This window comes from Carassius carassius, chromosome 35, assembly GCF_963082965.1.
Source record: "Carassius carassius chromosome 35, fCarCar2.1, whole genome shotgun sequence".
Lineage (NCBI taxonomy): Eukaryota > Metazoa > Chordata > Actinopteri > Cypriniformes > Cyprinidae > Carassius > Carassius carassius.
Window position 1 is genome coordinate 5,102,168 of NC_081789.1, and position 25,853 is coordinate 5,128,020.

Below are 25,853 nucleotides of genomic sequence, written 5' to 3' on the forward strand. Positions count from 1 at the left end.
GCAATTTGAGACCTCCAACTTCACCTCATAATCACAACTCTTGATCTCAAGATTACAAATTCAGTATTCCAGTCTCTCCAAGAGGTATATAGTCTTGGACATGCACAATGTTTTGTTCAACTCTCAAATTGCATCACACGTCTAAGCCGACAGCAGCAAAACAAGTCTCCTCTTGTGGCGCGAGCAAACACCACAACCAGACCTCTTAATCGAACACTTTTGGAGGTGCTGAAGATATTTTAGCAGCAACCTCGATTGCATATCTTCACTATGGCACCGCTAATGGATGGCCAAAATGATACTGGTGCAAGACTCCTAGGAGGACACCAAAGGCAGATGTGAAAAGCATTGTGTGTCCCTCTGGCAGGCATGCCATTTGGGGTCACATCAGTGTAAATATAGCTCAGGAGGAGTGTGAAGATGGAAGCCATGTGGAGTTTGAGTGTGAAAAGGGGCCTTGGATGGGGTGCACATGGTGAATGCTGCACAAGGGTAAGTAAAGCGCAGCATATGGGGTCAGGGGCCTCTGCTACATCTCTCCCCGCTCCATGTTAGCACATGCTGTGCATTGTCAGTTCAGACCACTCTGGACTATTAGTGAGTCCTGCAGCAGAAAAATAAATAAATAAAAGAGACGTATTGATCGTTACAATAATGGAAAAAGTGTCACATCATACCAGGAATCTGTCTTTGAAAGAAAGAGCCCAAATCAATTGATGTCAATGGATTTTCCCAAATGAAAAGACATAGTTTCTTTAAGAAACTGTGAAGGACACTATATAAAGATGATTTGATTTTGCTTTTCCCCATCTTCGTTTTAATAAACAAGTGAAAGTGGCCCTCTAACAAATGGCCCACTTAATATGGACTTGTGGACTCATAGGCTACATCTGAAATCAAATACTTCCCTACTATATAGTTAGCAGAAAACAGTATGTGACGAAAGAAGTACAGTACTCATATACCACAATGACGTTCCATCCACATAAGCTGTGAATGCTCTGCATATACAGGCCATACAAGAGAATTAGTAAGTTAATTAATTAATTTATTAATTAATTAACAGGTTAATTAAAATAAACTTGATTATAAATTGATCCCTTGTCATTTGAGATGTAACGTAAAACTTAACAAAGTGATGGGAATAAGTACGTAAAATAACTTATTTGACAAACAATGGTAATTTTCGGTAAAACGCAAAAAAAAATGCTGCCAAATCTAAACTGATGAAAATGACATTGTGTTTGATGCAAAACTAACACTAAGACTAAAATCAAATGAAACAAACAAACAAAGAAACAAACAAAAAAAAAACACTGTAGCTATATTTCCATGCTTTCTCAAGCAAAGCAAATTTTGAAAGTCTACTTTAAACATATCTTACATTTTTGGTCATAGACAATGTTTAAGATGTACGTCATTGTCAAAATGTGGTAAATAATAATGATAATACTATAAAATAATAATAAAGTTTCCAAAAAAGCATATACATTTTAAAATAATAAACATCAGGGAAAAAAGAGGAAACAATAAAATCCTCAGAACATTTTGAACATTCAGAAGATTTTATTTTTAGACTACTGTAACGATATCAACCTTCATATTCATCCGGAGGAAGGAGGCGGGAACCGGCGGACAATCAAAAACATTTTAATAACAAAATAAACACAAAACAGCGCACCAGCCCCTCACGGACGACTGGTGCGCATAAAATGAAAACCAAAACACAACTAAAAGCCCAGGCCTGGTCCTCTCTCGTCCTTCACTGTCGTCGCTCCAGTTTTATATCCTTCCATCTCCTCCATGGGCCTCGAGACCGGTGGGACGAACAGGTGTAGTTCATCTCCAATCACTCCCCCGGCCTCGCTCCCATGTCCCTCGGCCCCGCCCCACTCGTCACATACCCCCATCGCCCCTCGCAGGCCGGGGGGTACTCCCGAGACTGCGCTCTACCCCCCCCCCCTCCCTCCGGGGGGGCCGCTCCCGGGGACCTGCGGGAACCTGGGGGTAGGACAGGCGAGGCGAGAGAAAAGGAGATGGAAGGAGGAGCGACAGAGACGAGAGAGGGGAGAGAGGAAAAAAAAAAAAAAAAAAATTCCGGTTCCCAGACGCACCGCTGCTCGGCCCTCCACCAGCTGGGTGATCTCCTCCGCGGTGCCTGGCGGTGGCACTGGACGGCCCTCGGCGGACGGCACGACACTCCTCCGCCGCCCGGTGGACGGCGACGGCTCCTCCGGTTTTGGGCAGCCGGCAGGAGTCCCCCGTTCCCTGCTCCTCCCCGTTCCGGCGGAGGCAGCAGGCTCCGGCCACCTGGCGAACGGCGCCGACTCCTCCGCTCCCTCACGGACGGCAGCCGTCTCTCCACATCGTGGGCGGCCGGTAGCTAGCTCGCCCGTCCCCGGCAACTCGCTCCAGTCCACCGCCTCGAGCGTCCATGGCGGCACACTCCTCGCCAGCTCGATGGCACCGCGGATTCACCACAGCGGCGAGGGATCTTCAGCAGCGCGTCCCTCCTTCTCCCGGGCTTCGGCACCACTGTAACGATATCAACCTTCATATTCATCCGGAAGAAGGAGGCGGGAACCGGCGGACAATCAAAAACATTTTAATAACAAAATAAACACAAAACAGCGCACCAGCCCCTCACGGACGACTGGTGCGCATAAAATAAAAACCAAAACACAACTAAAAGCCCAGGCCTGGTCCTCTCTCGTCCTTCACTGTCGTCGCTCCAGTTTTATATCCTTCCATCTCCTCCATGGGACTCGAGAACGGTGGGACGAACAGGTGTAGTTCATCTCCAATCACTCCCCCGGCCTCGCTCCCATGTCCCTCGGCCCCGCCCCACTCGTCACAACTACCTTTGTTTTCTGAATACTAGTGTCGCTAACAGTTAAAGTCCTTCTCTGATTTTATTGTTCTTTGCAATGTTACTTGACAATATTTTAAAGGTATCATTATTTTTGGTATTTTGTATGGTCTGTTATTGGAATAGTGTAACCCCGGTGGGAGTTTTAACTCCTATTCACTGGGAATAATAATACTACAAATAATAAAATCATTCAGTCTTTGCAGAGACATATAGAACGGGGGACCCTTTGAATATTATGTATCATAACATAACTACGTGCAAATGTTATTTGGTGGTTTTTACTTGGAAAAGCAGCTATATGTTTTTTCTAGCATTCAGAAAACTATGGATAAACCTGAAATGATAGCAGAAGGATTGGAGAGGAATTTCATTTATAAATAAGGTAGGAAATGTGCATATTTTTAAATCGACACCTGCTACAGTGTTTCCCTCTTTGAGTGTGTCCTAAAAGCCAACGAGGAGGGGGGATCTTAATCTTAACACTCAGCGTACCCTTTTAAATATTCACCGCACGCCAGTCGCCACTGACATACTGTATATTTGGACATACTTCTTTTGACACTTAAGTGTAGGTAAAACGTACCCGGATGACCTACTACTACTGATGTATTTTGAAGTATGCATACGATGGTCACTTTTCTATCTTATGAGGCTCTGGGGGAAGATATGTGCATTGAACTGACACAACTGATGCTGGTAAATCACATGATAATGACATGCGCGAATGTAGTACATCCAAATTACATTAATTGAACCGACTTTTTTAGCAGTCGCTAAGTAATTACTTGTTCAAATTAGGTACCTGCTCGAGAGTATGTGATTCAGACGCAGACACTGTCTTTATTAGTCCATGTCTGGGATCTTTGTGTCAGTAACACACAGTGATGTGGACTTCACAGCAGACTACTGGCAGACAGACTATGCAGTGTTACATCATCAAAGCAAGAACTCTAAGGCAAAACACAAGAGCTGAGGTTAGCATTTGGGATATTTGGAATTTGGGCCTGCTATTGTTGATAAATGTCTAATAAACCTTACCTTATAAATGTAATCACTCTAAAACATCTTGTAAAGTGTAAATATCAAGTAAAAATTAGGGAGCCACATATTTTACAGTCTGAACTAACCTTAGCTGGTTAAATTAGCTGATATTTTATTAGATTTATTACACAAGTTCTGAAAGTCTGCTGGAGATCTCTATATGATATTATTTTCCAGTTTCCAGTGGCATTATTATTCCTAACAATGCTCCTTCTGCTATACTTTTTCACAACCTGTAAACACAACACAGCTCACTGACTGGACAGTGCAGGTAATGAAGCCCTTTGTGAACATATCTACCATAGATTGGCTCTGAAACAGGATTTGGTTACCTGCATTTTCTTCATTGTTATTCTTCACATAAGTATGCATTTCCTCCAGTGTTAGCATTGGATCGTGCATTGTATTTGGCTGGGAGTAAACCTCAGATAAGAGTGCACGCTGAATAAATGATGTTTATTATAATGAAGCAGGGTGTCTGCTAATGTGCCTGGGGAGATAAGCAAGGGAACAGGAGATGGGGGAAGGGGGCAAGGGGGGCTCAAATCATCTGTCTATCCAAACCCCTCCGGTGTGGATGATAATGTTGGTTTAAGCTGCGGTGCAGGTGAGAAATGGAATTGCATAGGGTCTGTGAACCCCTGCTGGGTAAGCTCCAGACCTCTCCCTGACAGCTACCCGGAGTTGGAAATCCAGGATAGGAGATGGACAAAATCACCTCAGAGGTGGAGAAAGTGAGGTGTAGCTAGGGTAACAAGCGCAAAATGAAATCATTAACAAAATGAAGCACCCGGTGTACATGATAGAAAGTTCTTCTTTACAATGGGTTCTTTATTCAAACTAATAGTGGATAGAAATTTGGACAGACCTGAGCTCTGTTTCAAACCCTTCTGATCTGGCCCTTAAATGGAATCTGACTGGCGATGCTGACCTGGTTATTCATGGGTAGCAAATGCAGTGATTCACATATATGATTGTTGTCCATCTCATATGGAGTGCACAAACGATACAACAGAGTCTGATGATATGACAGTTAAGTGTGATGTTAGCATTTCGCTAAGATAGCTGATATTCTAATAAAGGGAACATCAACAACGGATCTGCGACAGAATTGCAACATCCAGGATTTTTTGTTTTTAAAAAAGCTTCAGCAAAATGTTTCATTTTCCCTCCAAAAAATAAATAAATAAATGTTGAAGTATTAAAGGGTTAGTTCACCCAAAAATGAAAATCATGTCATTAATGACTCACCCTCATGTGGTTCCAAACCCGTAAGACCTCCGTTCAGCTTCAGAACACAGTTTAAGATATTTTAGATTTAGTCCGAGAGCTTTCTGTCCCTCCATTGAAAATATATGTATGGTATACTGTCCGTGTCCAGAAAGGTAAGAAAAACATCATCAAAGTAGTCCATGTGACAGGGTCAGTTAGAATTTGTTTGAGCTTTGAAAATACATTTTGGTCCAAAAATAACAAAAACTACGACTTCCGGGTCTGTTGTGAGCGCGTTCACAACACTGCTGTGTAGTGATGTCGCGAACGAATCATTCGATTAAACCGGCTCTTCTTGTACCAGATCACCAAATCGAATTGAATCTCCAATAAGCATTAATCCACAAATGACTTAAGCTGTTAACTTTTTTCAAACAAACCAATATCCTGGAGTAATTCATTTACTCAAACAGTACACTGACTGAACTGCTGTGAAGAGAGCACTGAAGATGAACACCGAGCTGAGCCAGATAACGAACGAAAGATTCACTCGTTCTCGAGTCAAGAACCTTTTCTGTCAGACGTGTCCAATTCGAGAACCGAGGAGCTGATGATACTGCACATGTGTGATTCAGTGTGAAGCAGACTGACACACAGCGCATCTGAACCGAACTAGTTCTTTTGGTGATTGATTCTGAACTGATTCTGTGCTAATGATATGAGTGCGGGTAAACCGAAGACTTGAATCAAGGGCAATCATCGCCAGTGACATTACGTCGAGCGCAAAAGAACCGGTGAACCTTTTTTTTTCAACCGGTTTATTGAATTGAACTGTCCGAAAGAACCCGTTTGTGGAAAAGAACCAAACTTCCCATCACTACTGGTAATCCGAAAACCGATGCAACCGGTTCTGTACTCGAGAATGAGTCAATCTTTGGTTCGTTATTTGGCTCGGCTCAGTGTTCATCTTCAGTTCTCTCTTCACAGCAGTTCAGTCAGTGTACTGTTTGAGTAAATGAATTACTCCAGGATATTGGTTTATTTTAACTCAGAGGGAGTGTCAGCCACATTAAAAAAGTTAACAGCTTAAGACATTTGTGGATTAATGCTTATTGGAGATGCGAACCATTTCAAACGATTCAGTTCGATTTGGTGAACTGGTTCAAGAAGAACGGGTTAAATCGAATGATTCGTTCGCGAACCGGACATCACTACACTGCAGTGTTGTGAACACTCTCACAACAGACCCGGAAGAGAAGACAATGCTGAATAAAGTCGTAGTTTTTGTTATTTTTGGACCAAAATGTATTTTCGATGCTTCAACAAATTCTAACTGACCCTCTGATGTCACATGGACTACTTTGATGATGTTTTTATTACCTTTCTAGAGACGGACAGTATACCGTACATACATTTTCAATGGAGGGACAGAAAGCTCTCGGACTAAATCTAAAATATCTTAAACTGTGTTCCGAAGATGAACGGAGGTCTTACGGGTTTGGAACGACATGAGGGTGAGTCATTAACCTGTTAGCCAGCACCCCGACACAGGCAACCTCAACGCCCCTCAACTCGCACGTGTCAGTGTTTACGAATAGATTAAATGAAACTGGAAAAATTTAATCTTGATAAACTATATATCATTATAAAGCTCTAAGCCTCAAGCATCGACGACAGTTCACTGTTTTTCAATGGAAAGCTTATAAAGACTGTCTTTGCTACATTTTTGTAAGCAGTACGCATAAAAACATGAACAATGGAAACGCTGTACATACCAGATTCGTCGTAATAACGAGTCATAAACACATCCACAGCTGTAAATCCTGGTATATTTTGAAATGTAAGGGTCCATTGAACGACATATAATGTATCACGTTTAGTTCAATGAAGCAATAACGTTGCAATATGGATCATAATTCCTTTGTTTACGCTTCAGTTCTTGGTAGTAAAAAAATGGCATGGTTTTGCAGCGTACAGTGTCACAAACAGAACGAGACGAGAACCCAGTAAGGTTAACCTTACTTAGCTTCCTCAGCTCACTGGGTACAGAACTTTTACGTTCTGGTTTTAGCCAGTGTATTCAGTCAGCGGTTTTAACCTGACTTTTAGACCTCCACGTATCAAATACCCAGGATATCACCATCAGCTTCATTTTGAGGATGGCCATTAAATACAGCTTCCATGCTTTGTTTGACCCTAACCTTTCAAAAGGGAAGATCATTTACACAAGAAACCATTTTACCACCTGCTAGGAATGTCACCCCATCAACTACTGCATACCCTCTGTCAGAAAAGGAGACCTTATGCACTGCCAAACCACATACTCTGAAGATGGATTTAGACTAGAACCTCAGAGTAAATTCTCATGACCAGCCCAGGCAGCCCTGACAAACAGTGCAACCTTTCCTGAATAAGCTGGCCAAAGTTATTTCCCAACAAATACACCCAGACTTCTCTAAAAACGCTTCCTCTGTAGTGCACACGCACTCTCTCTCTCTTTCTCTGGCTCAGCCTGACAAGCACTAAATAGACTTTTTATCAAGTTAGCAGAGCAACGGTGAGCTGGGAACATTTCCTTTTGTCACTGTTCATTTTTCTTTCCTTTCTGGCTCCGTAATGGAAGCCAGGGAGGTTTCTCACTTTCTGGTCTAAATGAGATATCCGGGCCTTAACACAAGCCCTGCTCTCTGACAGGCAAAGCTGGAGTTATGTTCAGATTAAGATAACATATCCCAGAACCTTCCCAGCATGCTTCTTATTTAAAGTGCTTCTACCGATAAGCGAGAAAGTTGTGATTCAGAGGTGGTAGATTTGAGTTGCCCTGCTGTTATTGCTGGTATGGGATCAAACGGCAAGCCGAACATTTACAGGGGTGCAAATCATGTGGCCGACAACACAGAACCAGACTTTCATCTGTAGACATAAAGGCTGGTCCACTTTGGAGATTATTTTGGCAAAGAACCACCCACTTTGACATATAGATATGTGGTTTAGGGGAGCTTCGGCAGGTATGTTGCAGGATTGTTTTAAATCAAGGTAAAAAAAATAAATACTTCAAAAGGGTCTTTTGGAATTATTATTTTCATATTGTTCAACTGATGGGCATTTCACTCCCAAGATTCTTTGCACTGCATTAGAACCTCTCAACCTGGGAAATTTGACATAAATCTGGTTTGCCAGATGTAACATAAATTTAACCTGCAGCACCTGCAAGCACACTCTGCTTCTATAAACAAAAAAATATAGTTCGTCAAGTTTGTCAAGGCCACAAACACATTTAACCTGTCCAAAACCAAATGGCTTCTGAGTAAAAGGAAATCTGTACCGTATGAACTGTCGTCAACTTGCTGTGCGAGTGTCAAAATTCCCTCCACAATTTCAGCAATTACTCCCATTTTTCAAAACATTCCGCAAAATCGTCTATTAATAATTGTTTATTACCATCGACTGTGAGTGACGTCACTTTCCAATGCAAACACGCCGAATAAAATGGCCCCACCCCTGTCACTTGACAGGTTTCCGTGTAGACTTCAGAAATTCAAATGCAAAAGGAATTGCGATTCCATTTGAGTTTTGGCAGTTTACATGTGCAGTGCAGAGAGAGTGAAAAGGAAAATGTGGTAATTAATATTGCTATTTAAATATGACAGACCCATAGCTCGTAAGATATGGGAAACACAATTGCAAACGGACTTTGCATTTCCATTTTAAATTTGGCAGACACTGTGCGTTCACTTAAAAGAAAATGCAAACGGTAATGCATGATTTGCATTTGCGTTTGGATTGTCACATTTTATGCATCCACAAATTGAAAATGCAATTGCATATACACTTTTATAACAATTTGCAATTCCTTTTGAATAATGTATGGAATATTATTCCATGTAAGGGGTTAAACAAATACTTTGTTTATAATGAGGAGAATTTTTTATAGCTATTGATAAAAAGACCTCTCATACATACATACATACATACACACACACACATATATATATATATATATATATATATATATATATATATATATATATATATATATATATATATATATATATATATATATAAACAACTTAAAAGAAAACAAATTCAAACAGCTAAATAAGAGTAAAATAAACAGAATCTTTTCCTTTTCAAAATATTTTTAAACTCCTTTTTTTATGAGCCTAAATTCAGATATTTTCAGCCCCAAGACACTTTATCAAACCAAAGCTTTCACTGCAGAATTGAACACACTCCTTGTAAACATGATTTCCAAAAGCCTGTGAACCCCGACTACCAATCAGATATGAGCTTCCATATCAGAGACTAACCAGAAACCAGGCTTTATTGTTGAAAAGCTTCCTACACAGACTATGAAGCATTTGAATTCAAGACAGCATCTGTATCGCTCTGCAATGTTAAAAACTGCCCAAATCAGAAGATTTAGTGTGAGATCTGAGTTTTAAAAAAAGTGATCATGTACCGCGGATCATATTCAAGAAATAGAATTAAACATAAGAAGCTTTTTGAATGATTCTTAGAGATACCGTATTCGACTCATGGGAGACAGCAGGAGATTTTAAGCTTCCTCTCCTCATGTGCTATATCGATAAAAGCACCCAGGCTCAAGTCGGTTCAGGCTCGTGTTTATTTCAATAAATGAGGATGGTACGGGCCCCTGGAGTCAGATTTATTTCCTGCAGTGCTCCCCTGTAAGCTCACACTATTGGAATTATTCTGCTACATAAAGCACTTTAAGAAGACAATGTGTGTTCGAGTGTCTATTTTATGATGAATACCACCAACAATGTGTTTGTCAAAACAGAGAGGCATAATTATAGACTGGCAGACGTGTAGACGGTTACAGTACATCCACATGTCTTTCTTTTTCTCTCACACACACACAAACACGTAATTTAGCCACTTAGCAGTTCCTCCCAGCACCTCCTATATGCATCGAGTCTGAAAAGTGTTTTGGCTCAAGGGATCAAGTAATTCTTTTAGCCAGTGAAACATCTTTGAACATACACACAACTTCTGAAATGGTGATTGCTATCAGAGGAGCTGCTGCCGTAGTAATGAAGCTGATTCTAATAGCTGTCAGACTCTCTTAGCTGCAGCACAGGGACTCATTCCAGGCCGTATACGCTTCAGATTAGCTAGAGTTTCTCAACCCCAACACAGCTGCCCAGAGAAAAAACATAACATTTGGAAAGGAAACTGGGGGGAAAGTATAAGATACAATTTTACTGGGGAAAAAAAAAAAAAAAAAAAAAAAAAAAAAAAAAAAAAAAAAAAAAAATTGCTAGCTGACCTCATGTAAACATCTCTAATGCCAAACCCAGCATTAGTCTTTTGATTGTTTTAAACAGAATTTTATCTGTGTATGTTTTTTAAATGTATCTGTGTAGCAGTGATAAGGAGAAAATAATAATAATAATAAAGCCTAAAACAGATAGCAGAGGAGGAGTGGCTTCTATACTGATGTTATTATGGCTGACAGCTCAATGATTATCTCGGGTAATGACTGTGATTTAGAATACTATTAAAATGAATCTTTTTGAGTTTGAATATAATTTTTGACATTGTACTGATTGGATAATTTAGGTAACACTTTATTTTAATTTACCTCAGGTCATGAAGATAACCTAAGGAAACTAGAGCGTTTAAACTGTGAACTGAACTACAGAGAAGTGGGCTAAGTGTTTTCAATGGCAAATATAATATAATTCACTGTGTAATATAATATAATTCGCTGTGTATGTATTTGGATGAAGGTAAAACTGCTTTATCTATTGTAGGCCTACTAGAAACTTATCCATAAACTTACCCGTATGATCATGAGAGCAACAGTTTGCAGAGAAAGCCCGTTCATACGCTCTTCTGATTGGCTGGGATACTTGATTCATGATCGACTGTATCGCTGTCTGATGTGAAATAAGTACTAAAAATTAAATTCTAAATGAATGTATTCAATATGAATTTATTACAGACATATTACATTTGCTATGCTGTCATTGTCATTTGACCTATTCACTGTAATCATTGCATAAGACAAACTTTTTTTTAATTTCTTTTTTATAGATGTCAATGGAGAATAATAGGCTTTGGGAAAACAGCTTATCATTTAATGAATCAACAGTCCATTGGCTAGTTTTCTACATGCCATTTAACATATGTTTTTTTACTCATCTATTTTTATAGTTTAAACTGAAAAATGCTGAGCTGTCACAGACAGTTTTACGTCAGGATGCAGTTGACGGTACGTCTTCTCATTCATTTCTGTGGTATCCGCAAACAGAGACTGTTGCACATCACTGATAGAAATTTTATGAATTTTTTTTATGTGATTTGTTATCAAGGCACATGTGATCCAAGTTGATCATGTTGCTTTCTTCAGTGGTAGAGGTGCAGACCTTGGCATCTCACAAAAATAAATAAATAATAATAAAAATAAGTCCATCTTTGGCAAAGTGTCAATTGTGTGTACATTTCTAAATCTCGCCAGTAAGTCATACAGGTATTTTTTTATGAGCACATTACACTTCAAACATTATTCTTCACCTATAGGGAAATAGGCTATGCGACTTTGGGTGCAGCTTGCATTGTATTTAGGCAATACATGGTGTAATAGTGACAAATGGCATATCTAGAGATGACCATGTGTACACAGTATTTTACCCCTATTTTAAATCCCAAAATGTAAATTCTGTCATTAATTACTCATCCACATGTTGTTCCAAACCTGTCAGACCTCCGTTCATCTTTGGAACAAAAATTAAGATTTATTTATTTATTTGATGAAATCCAAGAACTTTCTGACCTTACAAAGACAGCAATGCAACAGACACAGTCCAGAAAGGTAAAAAAAGACATTGTTAAAATAGTCCATGTGACATCAGTGGTTTAACCAGAATTTTATGAAGCTACAAAAATACTTATTGTGTGCAAATAAATTACTTTATTGAAGTTTCTTCTCTTCCGTGTCAGTTTTCGAAGCATGTACAAAAAGTATTCTTGTAGCTTCCTAAAATTACAGTTGAATCACTGATATCGCACATACTATTTTAACAATGTACTTACTACGTTTCTGGGGCTTAAAATTACTTGAGAAGTGCATGCATTAAACAACAGTATTGAAACATTAGTGAGCCACCTACCCAGACAGCACTTGAAGGCATCATAGGAGTGTTCAAAAAAGTGCAAAGTTGGGAAGCAACATTATGCTGCCTTAAAAGATGACTTTTCTGCATTCAAAATGATACGGTTCAAGGTTATATACTGTACTCAGTGAAGAATGTAAAATTACGGTTGAAACATTGATGTCACATTGATATTTTAACAATGTCCTTGCTATGTTTCTGGACCTTGCCCATGGTGGTATCCTTGCTGTCTATGAGAGGGTCAGAGAGCTCTCAGAATTCATCAAACATATCTGAATTTGTGTTCTGAAGATGAACCGAGGCCTTACGGGTCGACATGAAGGGTGGGTAATTAATGACATAATTTTCATTTTTGGGTGAACTATCCCTTTAAAAGTCCCTCATTTCCTATATGAATGTGTCCGTAAATACACTCACATCCGTTATACATTAATCTCACATTTAACATTATTTCATTTACGTATTGTCACAGGTCATATTAGTACTGATATTTAGTAAATGTACATTAATAAGTAGATTGAGTTAAATTAATAAGTGCAAGAAAATGCAGTGATATCAAAAATAATTTAGACAACTGACACCAGATGTATATATATATATATTCATTTATATATTTTAATTTATTCATTGATATTTAAACAGACTAAAAAGTTGTAAATACAACTTCTGAATGAAAGGCACAGTAAAATCAGACACAGCTGATATAATACTCAACTGAAATAGAAGTAAAGTACAAAAGCAGACAGGTATTTATGCACGCAAAAAATCTCTTCACTTAAAGAGAGGCCATCCGGACAAGGGTTTGGATTTGACAAGAACGGAGGGATCTTTACTTATAATGGCTGATGGACACTTATTGCTTTCACTCTGACTGGCCAGAACCTAAACAGGGAAATAATAATAATAATAATAATAATAATAATAAAAAGATTCAAATCTGAATACTTTTCATTCATTTGCACTGGCAGAAACATTAAGATGAAAAGTGATTAGCTAGCTTTTAAAATCCAGGCTCAATGGAGTGATGCTGTCAGTCAAGCGCTAGCTTACTTCATTATCTAATGCATACTCATTAGCATACTGATCAAATTCATTGGTCCACCAAGTGCAAAATCAAACCAGGGAGAGAAAAAAAAAAAAACAGCAGGCTGATGCTCAAAGTTAAATGATCTTAAGTGTTAGAGACGTTTAATTAAATTTTGATTAATTCAATTGCAGAGCTGTGAAATTGAAATGTTAAGATGGATTTTAAAGATAGAAAGTTCCATTTCAGCCTGTGCGGATGCACGTTCACACGTTGAGGAGTTGATAGTACCGCATCACACCATATGCCGGTACATTATTTATAGTTAACGGCCAATTAGAGACCTGGACCCCGCTCTGATTTAATAGCGTAATAGCGTAATTTGGATTCATTCTGGCCGTCTCTCTGGACTTTGCTTGATTAATACAAACACAAATCATCGTAACAAGTCTAACCACATTCATGAATCTACTCCGGGGTGGTTTGACTATGATCAGATTTTAGCCTCTGCCCTTTTAGTTCAGAGGTTTTAGTTACATAGAACCAGACTCTTTGGTATATGCAAAGCAATTCCAACTCATTTCCCCTCTGCAATCTGCTCTAATTATGTACAGACTTCCACATCCTCTCTACCATCTCAAAATTATGCTTTACGCCAAACTAATTTTTTCTGGAATGTAAGTGAATCAATTAGGCAGAAGACGTATGATGAAAAGTTTTGGACAGAGTAAATGCTCGTGTACTGACATTCCCAGCTGCCTTTCAAGGTGTCGCCGGAGGATGTTGACAATGGTAATGTAACTGCTGCCTTTATTGCAAAACAAACTATTTAACAAAGCAAAAAACTCAAGACATTTCAATAATTTAAAGATCAACCTAAGGTAAACAAAATATACACATAACAGATTGTAGTGTGATGGACGATTGGTTTGAGATAAAGTCACAGAAGATCGAAGCTTCGTCGAGGATCCCCAAATCGTCGTTGGACATTGATGGGTGAACACTGAGCATGGACAGGGATGGGCGGTCATTACCTAGTGGTACCGCTTAGCTGGGTTAAGTACTCGCGCAGGTCTTTAGCTGCCTGGAAGCGGCCGTACCGCTTTTTAGGGTTGGCGCATTCATCCAACAGGGCTTCAAGCTGGCCGTCTTTGGCTACGTGTGGCGGGGGGTCGTGAAGAAGTCCGCCGGAGCTGCCCCGCCACATAGCATATCGTGAAAGCAGATTTTGACAGATGGCATAATAATTGTGGTCAACTGTGACCCGCGAGCACAACATATCTTTAGAGAAGGAGAGACAGGCCTCCTTGTCGCACTCCTCAAACTTGCTCTCATACCAGACATCGTAGTTCTCAGGCTTATCTATAGGAAGATGACAGAAACAAGAGTAAATATGCAGTAGTAGAAGAAAATGTTCCACAAACTAAATTTGCTCTTTCATATTTTGTAGGTAAACACGTTTTTTATTTTTTTACAAGTTTCAAAATTACATGATGCTTTTTGTATATATGTATTTATTAAAAAAAAAAAAAGAAATTACTCATGCAATGACGATTTTTTCAAAGGATAAATTAAAGTTGGTACAACTGCCCTCATATCACAATGCAGACAAAATATTACTATTTAATAATAATAATAATAGTACTGGTGGCTGAATGGACGAATAGTCAATGTTTCGATAGAAGCCTGATTCGACTACCAATCTCACAGTCGAATATTTGCAGAGGGGGTGGTGTTGGCGCAGTGGATAAGACTCATGCCTTTGGTGTGAGAGACCCTGGTTCGAATCCACTGTGACACCAATGAGTCTCTGAGCAAGACACTCAACCCCTAGTTGCTCCAGAGGCATGCGACCTCTGACATATATAGCAATTGTAAGTCGCTTTGGATAAAAGTGTCTGCTAAATGCATAAATGTAAATGTGTTATGATCATGCCATTTTGGCTACACGGGGGTGCCCAATGTCTGATTTCACATATAACGACTGTTTTCTCCCAATAAGTTAATATAAACACTGTAATGATATCACTGCCAAACAAATCTGGAAAGAAAGAAGCTTTTAATAAATATTTTACATACATGAATAAATCCAACCACCCCTATGACAGCTTTAAGTTTAACTTCTCACAATCCGTGAGCATCTTGGTGGCAGGTATTTAAATGTATAACAAAACTCAAATTGACAGGCAAAGTGGTAGATTACATTTTTTCCCCATTAGGTATAGGGTACAAGTGATTTCAAAACATTTCTGCCTGTGGCAGAACATTTCTCGCAAGTGGCAAATGATGTTCATTCACTGTTTATTAACCGTTAACCAACAAGATTATTTTAAATTAGAATGTAATTAAATTAGAAAGGATAAAAAGTGTTATGTCGTTAAAGATACTAACATTTGACGCATGTTTTTTTCTCTCTAAAAAACACAAGTCTATTTTAACAATGCAACAAACCTTTTTAAATATTTTGCTAAATTACTGAAAATAAATAAATGACTTAAACTGATTGTATTAATTGGTCAAAATTCTTAATGGATGGTTAACTGGTTAAAGTGAACATCCCTAATGCAATTGCATGGAGTTTTACATGGCAGTAGGCTATGCTTCAAAGTCATTAAAAAAAATAAATAATAATAATTCAACATGAAAATTTGTTTTAGGTTTGACATTCCTTAAAAATTACCAGTATTTTTTTTTTTTCAAAATTGAAAACAATATCTGCTTTTTATAAATCATATTTGGACACACTCATTCAATCTGAACACAGTGAAAATATCCGTCGATGGACCAAGAGAGCAATTTGTGACTAAGAAATAGCACAGAAGCAATCAGGTGGACATTTCCGAAGTACAGCATGTTCCTTCCTTAATCAAGGGACACAAAATGGTCTGTTTCTCTACCCAGAACACCGATCCATACAACATTTATCTTCACACTTATTTTTAAGGGCCTGGCAACCAGTGCACATAAATAACAATCTCGATGATGGGAAACTCTTTGGAGTTGCATTAATGATCAAATTGATTAGAGTGAAACAACCCAGGAGATGCCAACCCCTAATCATGTTTGAGAAACTCAAAGCACTCCAGCCAGTCCTTCCTGAACTCCAATGACTCAATCTGTGTTTCCAGCACCAGGCTCTGCCTAAGGCCCCAGACCAATGGCTAAACTCAATTATCGCTCAACACAGATCTGCAGATGCTGAGAACCAAGGTGAAGAGATGACATTTACTCAGGTAGATGTCTGTGTGACTGATGTGTGATCAGGACCTATCTTACCTCTAATGCACAGATCTGTTACATACATCTGCGCAGCAACATCAAGACATACGAGGTCTCAATGTGGATCTTTGTCTTTGTGCAAGTGCATATAGGTTTAAAGACCATGAAATATCCCAGCTTATTCTTGGTAAAGTAGATGTTAAACTCCATGTATGTACAATATCTGTAGCATGCAGTTAATTAGCTAGTTTTTTTCTTTCATTTTTCCTCCTAGTATTAACACCCTTACATTGGAAGCCTAGCAAGCATGCATGCAGCACCACAAAATAATGCTATATTCAAATATAGCCACAAGCAGCAATAACTACGGTCAAAGCACACAGAAAGAGAAAATGATCATAATTATTTCAGCTATTATTGTAGATATATATATCCTGTGGATGCTGAGGATGCAGTGTTTGGGTGATTTTTAAAGCGCTCCTTAGCAGTGGAAGTTAATTTTATTTGCAATGGCCAAACGTGTCCAAGTTTTATTTATTTATTTATTTATTTATTTTTGTAAGAGGCAAGTCTAGACAACACATTTTATGCAAACTGGACAAACTGTTATTTCCCTCTTATTATGCAAAGAGGACCAACTGCCAAAGCATAATGCTTAAGTTTATACTTTTTGTTTTTAACACAAACTGCATACATAACATGGTTCATTAATATTTATACAAAAGGTATGTATATATATATATATATATATATATATATATATATATATATATATATATATATATATATATATATATATATATATATATATATATATATATACAACCCGAATTCCGGAAAAGTTGGGACGTTTTTTAAATTTTAATAAAATGAAAACTAAAGGAATTTCAAATCACATGAGCCAATATTTTATTCACAATAGAATATAGATAACGTAGCAAATGTTTAAACTGAAAAATTTTACACTTTTATCCACTTAATTAGCTCATTTAAAATTTAATGCCTGCTACAGGTCTCAAAAAAGTTGGCATGGGGGCAACAAATGGCTAAAAAAGCAAGCAGTTTTGAAAAGATTCAGCTGGGAGAACATCTAGTGATTAATTAAGTTAATTGATATCAGGTCTGTAACATGATTAGCTATAAAAGCTTTGTCTTAGAGAAGCAGAGTCTCTCAGAAGTAAAGATGGGCAGAGGCTCTCCAATCTGTGAAAGACTGCGTAAAAAAATTGTGGAAAACTTTAAAAACAATGTTCCTCAATGTCAAATTGCAAAGGCTTTGCAAATCTCATCATCTACAGTGCATAACATTATCAAAAGATTCAGAGAAACTGGAGAAATCTCTGTGCGTAAGGGACAAGGCCGGAGACCTTTATTGGATGCCCGTGGTCTCCGGGCTCTCAGACGACACTGCATCACTCATCGGCATGATTGTGTCAATGACATTACTAAATGGGCCCAGGAATACTTTCAGAAACCACTGTCGGTAAACACAATCCGCCGTGCCATCAGCAGATGCCAACTAAAGCTCTATCATGCAAAAAGGAAGCCATATGTGAACATGGTCCAGAAGCGCAGTCGTGTCCTGTGGGCCAAGGCTCATTTAAAATGGACTATTTCAAAGTGGAATAGTGTTTTATGGTCAGACGAGTCCAAATTTGACATTCTTGTTGGAAATCACGGACGCCGTGTCCTCCGGGCTAAAGAGGAGGGAGACCTTCCAGCATGTTATCAGCGTTCAGTTCAAAAGCCAGCATCTCTGATGGTATGGGGGTGCATAAGTGCATACGGTATGGGCAGCTTGCATGTTTTGGAAGGCTCTGTGAATGCTGAAAGGTATATAAAGGTTTTAGAGCAACATATGCTTCCCTCCAAACAACGTCTATTTCAGGGAAGGCCTTGTTTATTTCAGCAGGACAATGCAAAACCACATACTGCAGCTATAACAACAGCATGGCTTCGTCGTAGAAGAGTCCGGGTGCTAACCTGGCCTGCCTGCAGTCCAGATCTTTCACCTATAGAGAACATTTGGCGCATCATTAAACGAAAAATACGTCAAAGACGACCACGAACTCTTCAGCAGCTGGAAATCTATATAAGGCAAGAATGGGACCAAATTCCAACAGCAAAACTCCAGCAACTCATAGCCTCAATGCCCAGACGTCTTCAAACTGTTTTGAAAAGAAAAGGAGATGCAACACCATGGTAAACATGCCCCGTCCCAACTATTTTGAGACCTGTAGCAGAAATCAAAATTGAAATGAGCTCATTTTGTGCATAAAATTGTAAACTTTCTCAGTTTAAACATTTGCTATGTTATCTATGTTCTATTGTGAATAAAATATTGGCTCATGTGATTTGAAAGTCTTTTAGTTTTCATTTTATTAAAATTTAAAAAAACGTCCCAACTTTTCTGGAATTCGGGTTGTACATACACACATATATATATATACACATGTGTATATATATATATATATACGTATATATATATACACGTGTATATATATATATATATATATATATATATATATATATATACATACATATATATATATACACGTGTATATATATATACATACATGTGTGTATATATATATATATATATATATATATATATATATACATACACATATATATACATACATGTGTGTATATATATATATATATATATACATACATGTGTATATATATATACATACACATATATATACATACATGTGTATATATATATATATATATATATATACATACATGTGTATATATATATATATATATACACACACATGTATATATATGTATATACACATATATATATATATATATATATATATATATACACATGTATATATATGTATATACATATATATATATATATATATATATATATATATATATATATATATATATATATATAGGATAAATGGAATAAGACATAAAAAAAAGATACTGATTAAAAAAAAAGAGCATGTCAATGCATTGTCGACAAACTCTTAGATTTCAATAACTGCATACTAAACATACCAATCACAATAAAACTTATAAAACATCTTATAGTCCTCTACATTAGATTGAAGTCTGAATTCAGGTTGTTCTCATCCTCTGCACCCCCTCCCTCTCTTCCCTTCTTTTCTGGTCTCTTTACAAACACATCATCCTAATCTGTGCAGTATTATGTCTGGACAAGACATCCAGCCATTGCAAGGATGGAAGGAAGCTACTTGATCATCTTTAGCAGGCCAGAAAGACAAATGTGATTGTAAACGTCACCGGAGCGGAGCCGTGCTCCAGATAGAAAATCATTTTAGGCTGTGGCTTTCCCTGCATCGCTGGTCTAGACAAACATTCTGTATCCAAGACTTATGCTGGGTCTCTCTCCGAAGCACTGCAGATAATTTCATTACGGAGCTGCGGATCAATGTCGCTTTGTGTTCTTTAAATACTGCACTGGTGAACTTGGAGCCTAATTGACTGCCCTTCTGTACCATCAATTGTTCATAACAAGGAGTTTTTTCGGTCTCAATCTATTTGCACAGTTTGTCGAAATGTGTTTCTACATCAAATTCTTGATGTAATGCAAAACTTCCTGTCAAGACTGATTACAATGGCTGCCATTCAATAACCAACCATGCAAACACGTGCATAAAATCGTGATTCATTACAGTTTACAATCAAATTGATGACCAGAATAAAAAAAAAATCAAAGGTAACCCCACAATATGTAATAATAGGGTCACTCAGAACCAGTTTAAGGGTTTAATTAAAACAATAATAATAATAATAATAAATGATTAGAAGCATGTCGATTTGGGATAGATTGCCTTTAAATTCAACAGATTTGTCTTTCAACTGCTTGAGAATGGCACTAGTGTCTGTATTTAAATATCTATATTATGCTAATTATCCATAGTCCAGAATAATCCAGATTCATTAAAATCACAACCTGTTGTGAATCCAGTGGACATTAAACATGAGAATTGAGTTTTTGACTCACATAATTACAAAACTTAAAGGTAATTATTTGTGAATGAAACCCAATGTCCTTAAGCTTGCTTGTACAAACAGTGTCTAGCTTTAGTACTCCTTCAAAGCTGAGCTAAAACTATTTAAATTCATCCTAGCGGAGCTGTTTGACTGGTAAAAGGGGACACCCTCCCCTCGAGGGTTCGCTCCCACTTCAATGACAGAGCTTCTTCTGTGAGGCTTTTGGCACTGTGACAAGTCGCCAGTGAAGAAAGACCCGACTGGCGTCACTCTGTCCTCACGTGTGAGTCTCTCGCGCACCACCCGTACAGACACATTCTATCTGAGGCTTTCAGGAACAAACCTTGTTCTCTGAATAGAGTTCTATCAGATATTGGGTATCTCCCCTGAGATTCTGGTCACAAAACACAAAGGTACAACGCAAAATGTCTCTGTACGCTGGTGACGCACTCGATTCTGACGTGCTGGGTGTGTAACAGCACTTTCTGCATCATTCTGGGTTCTAAAGGCATTTATCGGAGTGTATAATGAACAAATTCAGCACAACTGGTCATTACCTATTATCGTTATATGCACAAAAAGTGTCTTTGTTTTCCAAAAGAGAAATGGAATGATATGAGGGCGAGTTAACAATGACTTAATTGTAAAAAGCAGTTGATTTTTTGTCAGTGGAAAAGAGTTGCATCTGATGTCAAACTTTGGATGCTAAAAAAAAAAATGCATTAATTTATGGTCTTTTTTAAGAATTAGATTGGACTGTGAATTAAATGGAAATGGAAAAAGAGAGATAGAGGAGGGGATGGTGTCGGTAGGGTTGGGTATCGATTGGGTTTTTTACGATACCGGTGCCATTTCGATACTTTTAAAACAGTACCGGTGTCTAAGCAGTGACAGAACCGATACACACATATATACATACATATTATATATATATATATATACATACATATTATATATATATATATATACATACATATTATATATATATATATACATACATATTATATATATATATATATATATACATACATATTATATATATATACACACACAGTATATGTATAAAAAAAAAGAAAAAAAAAGAAAACTATGGATAACATTAACATTACAAAATATCTAAAATAATTCCATAGCTTTCACACACTCCTTGGATGCTCTCATTTCCCAAGCTTCTATTACTCTTTAAGCCTAATAAATGTATTTCATGATCTGGGTCATTGTTTAATAGAAAACCACACAATGTTTGTACTGTATCTCTGTCAATCTCTCTGATATTTAGTTAAAATTAGTGCTTTCTGTCCCTGTCTTTAATCAGTTTTGTGAATGACTGTATGGTCATTCTTTATAAAGTAGCAACAATGTCATTTGTAAAGTACAGTACTGTGCACAAGTCTTAGGCACATTAGTATTTTCACCCCAAAAAGAGGGTTTTAAGTTAACATTTCCAAACATTAATTTTGCCATTAATTTTAATAATAGTCAAATCTAGTGAGATTTTTGAATGCACACGCAGATCTCTGTGTGTAGCACCGGCTGTTGTCAGACTACTTGTGCATTCAAAAATCTCACTAGATGATTATTAAAATTAATGGCAAAATGAATGTTCGTAAATCTAGACTGATATTTTCTATTGACACACTACAGCAAAAGGTTTAAATAACTGGCCGAACACCATTCTTTGGGGTGAAAATACTAACGTGCCTAAGACTTTTGCATAGTATTGTATGTATAAAGTACGTATAATTAAATGAAGTATATTAAAATTTGTATAATTAATCTATACGTTGAAGGGGCTAGATTTCCGCTGAAGGAAACCGCTGCGGTGTCATGAGCGGTGAACGGAGCGAAAACTTTTCAGTAGATGGGAAACCGATTGCTCCATCGTGACCTTTTATTAAACTGTATTTATGACAAAGAACTGCACAGATACAGTTATTCGAACAATCTATTGTCACCTCGTTTCGGTACCCAACCCTAGGAGTCAGGAAATGACACAGGGTTTGAACTTCACAAGAACACACCTGCACATGCTCTACTGATGCGCTGCTGAAGCTTCTCTCAACAACAAGATATTTATGCAGATGTAACTGGTTCAATCTTATAAAATAGTCAGCCTTCAAGATCATGAGAATATAATGACATTTTGACATAGGGAATGAAGACAGAATCCACTACACTGGCCAAGTTAATTACAATGGCATTTGTTTGTGAGAGTGAATCCTATAATGACATAATTCATTCAATTACATTTCTGTCACCATTTTGTCACTCACATTGTTCCAAACATTTATTATTTTAGTATATTTAATATATTATTGCAGTACAAGTATTCTGAATATTTTCATTTTAGTCCAAGTTTTACTTATTGCTAGTCATTTCAGTTTGGATTTCTATTTATTTTAGGGTTAGGGTAGATCATTTTAGTACTTGAACTTAAACATTTTATTTCAGTTAATTTCCAAGAAAATGTGTTTAATTATCAAGTTTTTATTTTATTTATTATTTTTATCTAATATGTTTATTTTAGTTTAGTTTAAAGTTTTATTCAACAATGACAAAACTGTTCCAAACTTGCATGCAATGTCTGCTAAATTTATTTTTGACCCTTCTGACTTCATTTGTTAGGGCAAAAACTATTAAACATGATGATGATGATGATTATTATTACTTTATAATTTAATAATAGTTATTATTATTAGCATGATTTGTTTTAGTATATTAAGTATTTAGTATTAGTATGATTAATGGAGATAACACCACAAAGAATATAAGTATTCTGTAGTCCTCTGAAGTCATATGACAGATCTGTGTATAGAACGAACCAAAATTTGAGATTTACAAGAGAAGTACTACCGTGAGGCTTATGGAAAAAATAAATGAATAAATAAATAAAAATAAATAAAAACAATTTAACAATTTGGCATTTCCCAAAAACATAATTACAATTAAAAGCATGGCAAATGTTTGGAATGCAAATAAGCAAGCTAACATGCAGCACATTCTGTATCAGTCATTCCATTTAAATAAATTAATACAATTTATTAAGGATGTCAAATTTTCTATCATTTCCATGATCAATCGTTGTTTAAATTAATGATCAATTAAGAGATTAATCGTTAACCTTAATGCTGCAAAATGTGTTTAATGCTATTTTTATTATGTATGTTTATTAACTGACATTATGGCATTTAAAACTGAATGATCTCAAACGTAACTGTTGTGCGTGTTTGCGCTGCGCAAATATAAGCCAGATATATTTTGCATTTATTTTTTTATATTATATATATAAAATATATATATATATATATTCTAGGCCTAGGCTATATATTTTCCTTAAAGCATCCCATTTTGTCCCAGGGCTTGAAAACCTGTGCCCTAGTGAGGTCCATGCAGAAACTTGAACGATGCCATTAAATATGGCATCACCGTTTATTGTAATAGTGTCAGTCACAGCACCTTTTAATTGCTGTTTTGAAACCAGCAATTTATTTAAAAATGATAACCTCTGATTATGAAAAGAGTAGTAAAAAAGCACTGTTTATAAGAGGAATAATAGGCTAGCAGGCAAACATTACATCGCGACCATGCCTATGGATGCCATTCAAGGCCTACATTTATGCGGCTTTGTTCTGGTTTGCCGATTGGTCATGAATTTCTACAATTTCAATAATATTTAGGCATGGTTTCTTTTCTTAAATAATCACCGTCTAACCCTGTTATTTCGCAGCTTTATTTTTAATTTTTTTTGGTTCCCTCATTTCAGTTAAATCATGGGTTAAGGAACAAAATTAATGAAATATGGACAGTTGCCACAAATTAACAAGTTGTAGGATAACCTTTCTGTCCTGTTTTTTTTTTGTATTTTTTTTTTTTTTTTGGTCAATTATTTTCATATTGCATATTTTTCCTATTTGAATTTTTGTTTTGAAAGTATGGTAAATACTGGTAAAATGTACCAACATTAATCAAATTAAAAAATATACACTTTTTGATATACCATAAAAATAACAGGTAGCCCATTTGAATTATATAACATTTAGTCCATCCATATCATAGTAGCCTACCAAAACTTTATGAACAGCAGAAGTGAAATCTTATTGTAGTCTTCAAATGAGGGTATGTCTTATGTTTTAAAATCACTTAAAGAGAAAGTTTGGTCCCATCAGGTTAATGACAGTCACAACATTTTATTTTTCTTTTGTTTTCACTCACGATCTTTACAACACATTACTTATTTCATGGCACACACGTTTTATGCAGTTTTATTTCACACCTTCATTCATTATTTGATTCTGTGATCTGTTTTCTCATTTAAATTCTAAAGTTCTACTGCTTTTACACATCTGGAACTTCTTCCACTTTGTATCAACTCACAGACCCTCTGTAGTTCTTAAAGTAGTGTTTAATACACTTCATCATGTTGATAAGAAAGAATGTAACATTTTAGGTCAAAAGAAATCTAAAAAGTAATCAAAAGTAGTCAGACTACCTAAAATGTTCAGTACAAAATAATATAACAAACTATAATTTCCATCATGTAATTTGTAACGGGCTGCAATTTGTAAGCAATATCCAGTACCTTGTGTAAATGATAACAGAATTTGTATTTTCACATTATGTGGATTTTATATATTTCTGGGGAGAAAATGTGTGTTTAGAATGCTGTTGTCACTATGGTAAATTAAGAAACTTTGTGTGTACAGACAGAGGTTTACCTTACATATAGGAAACGGGCAATCCATTTACTTACTCTGTTTGATCAACCTCTTGTCAGCCACCACAACATTCTCCGCATCCACCACAATGACCTTCCCATCCCGTGGCCCCACGGCGAAGTTATCGAAGCTGACATCCAGCAGATAGAGAGCAAAGTCGAAGTCATTGTTAGTAAGCTGCTCCGCAATGTCCATCAACTGCTTGGCGAGGTCTACTCTCTTTTCCCAAGGAGCATTGAAGAAACTCCACAGCTCCTCGCCCACGTAGTTCACCGCCACCATCCGCCCGCAAGCACCCAGGTACTTTGCAAATGGCCAGCCTTCGTCTGATGGGAAACTCTAAGAAGAGCACACAAGGGAACGATTTGGAGTGTATGTTCAACAAAAGTTAAAAGACCCTACTAAGCGAGTCTAAAAATTGCTATTGTACCCCTTTACCGAACTTTAAGTTCAAAAGATACCGTTTCTTCAGCCAAACTAAGTTGGCTACTTAATGTGAACTTCAAATACCTTCATAGAATAACAGTAAATTGGACTATGGGGAATTGTGATTGGTTTGGACGCTGACGGCGGTGCCTCTGGTGTCCAGACGTCGAATTGAAAAGTTTTGAGATGAAAGCTAACAGCTCTGGTAGGAGGGCTACTTGAAG

General features: G+C 37.1%; 1 protein-coding gene and 1 long non-coding RNA gene across 3 annotated transcripts in view; one reads left to right on the plus strand and one right to left on the minus strand.

Annotated features, from left to right (window-relative positions):
- Nucleotides 1-25,853, plus strand: part of LOC132115902 (uncharacterized) — a 411,617-nt gene that overhangs the window by 293,933 nt on the left and 91,831 nt on the right. The gene's annotated exons all lie outside the window — the stretch shown is intronic.
- The window catches only part of dipk2ab (divergent protein kinase domain 2Ab), a 59,045-nt gene continuing 46,060 nt past the window's right edge, over nucleotides 12,869-25,853 (minus strand). For both annotated transcript variants that reach the window (XM_059524306.1, XM_059524307.1), the window contains 2 exons: nucleotides 25,239-25,542; nucleotides 12,869-14,653 (listed from right to left, as the gene is read on the minus strand). In XM_059524306.1, the coding sequence (XP_059380289.1) occupies nucleotides 14,322-14,653; nucleotides 25,239-25,542 (636 nt within the window). In that variant the 3' untranslated portion in view covers nucleotides 12,869-14,321. The remainder of the gene's footprint in view (nucleotides 14,654-25,238; nucleotides 25,543-25,853) is intronic.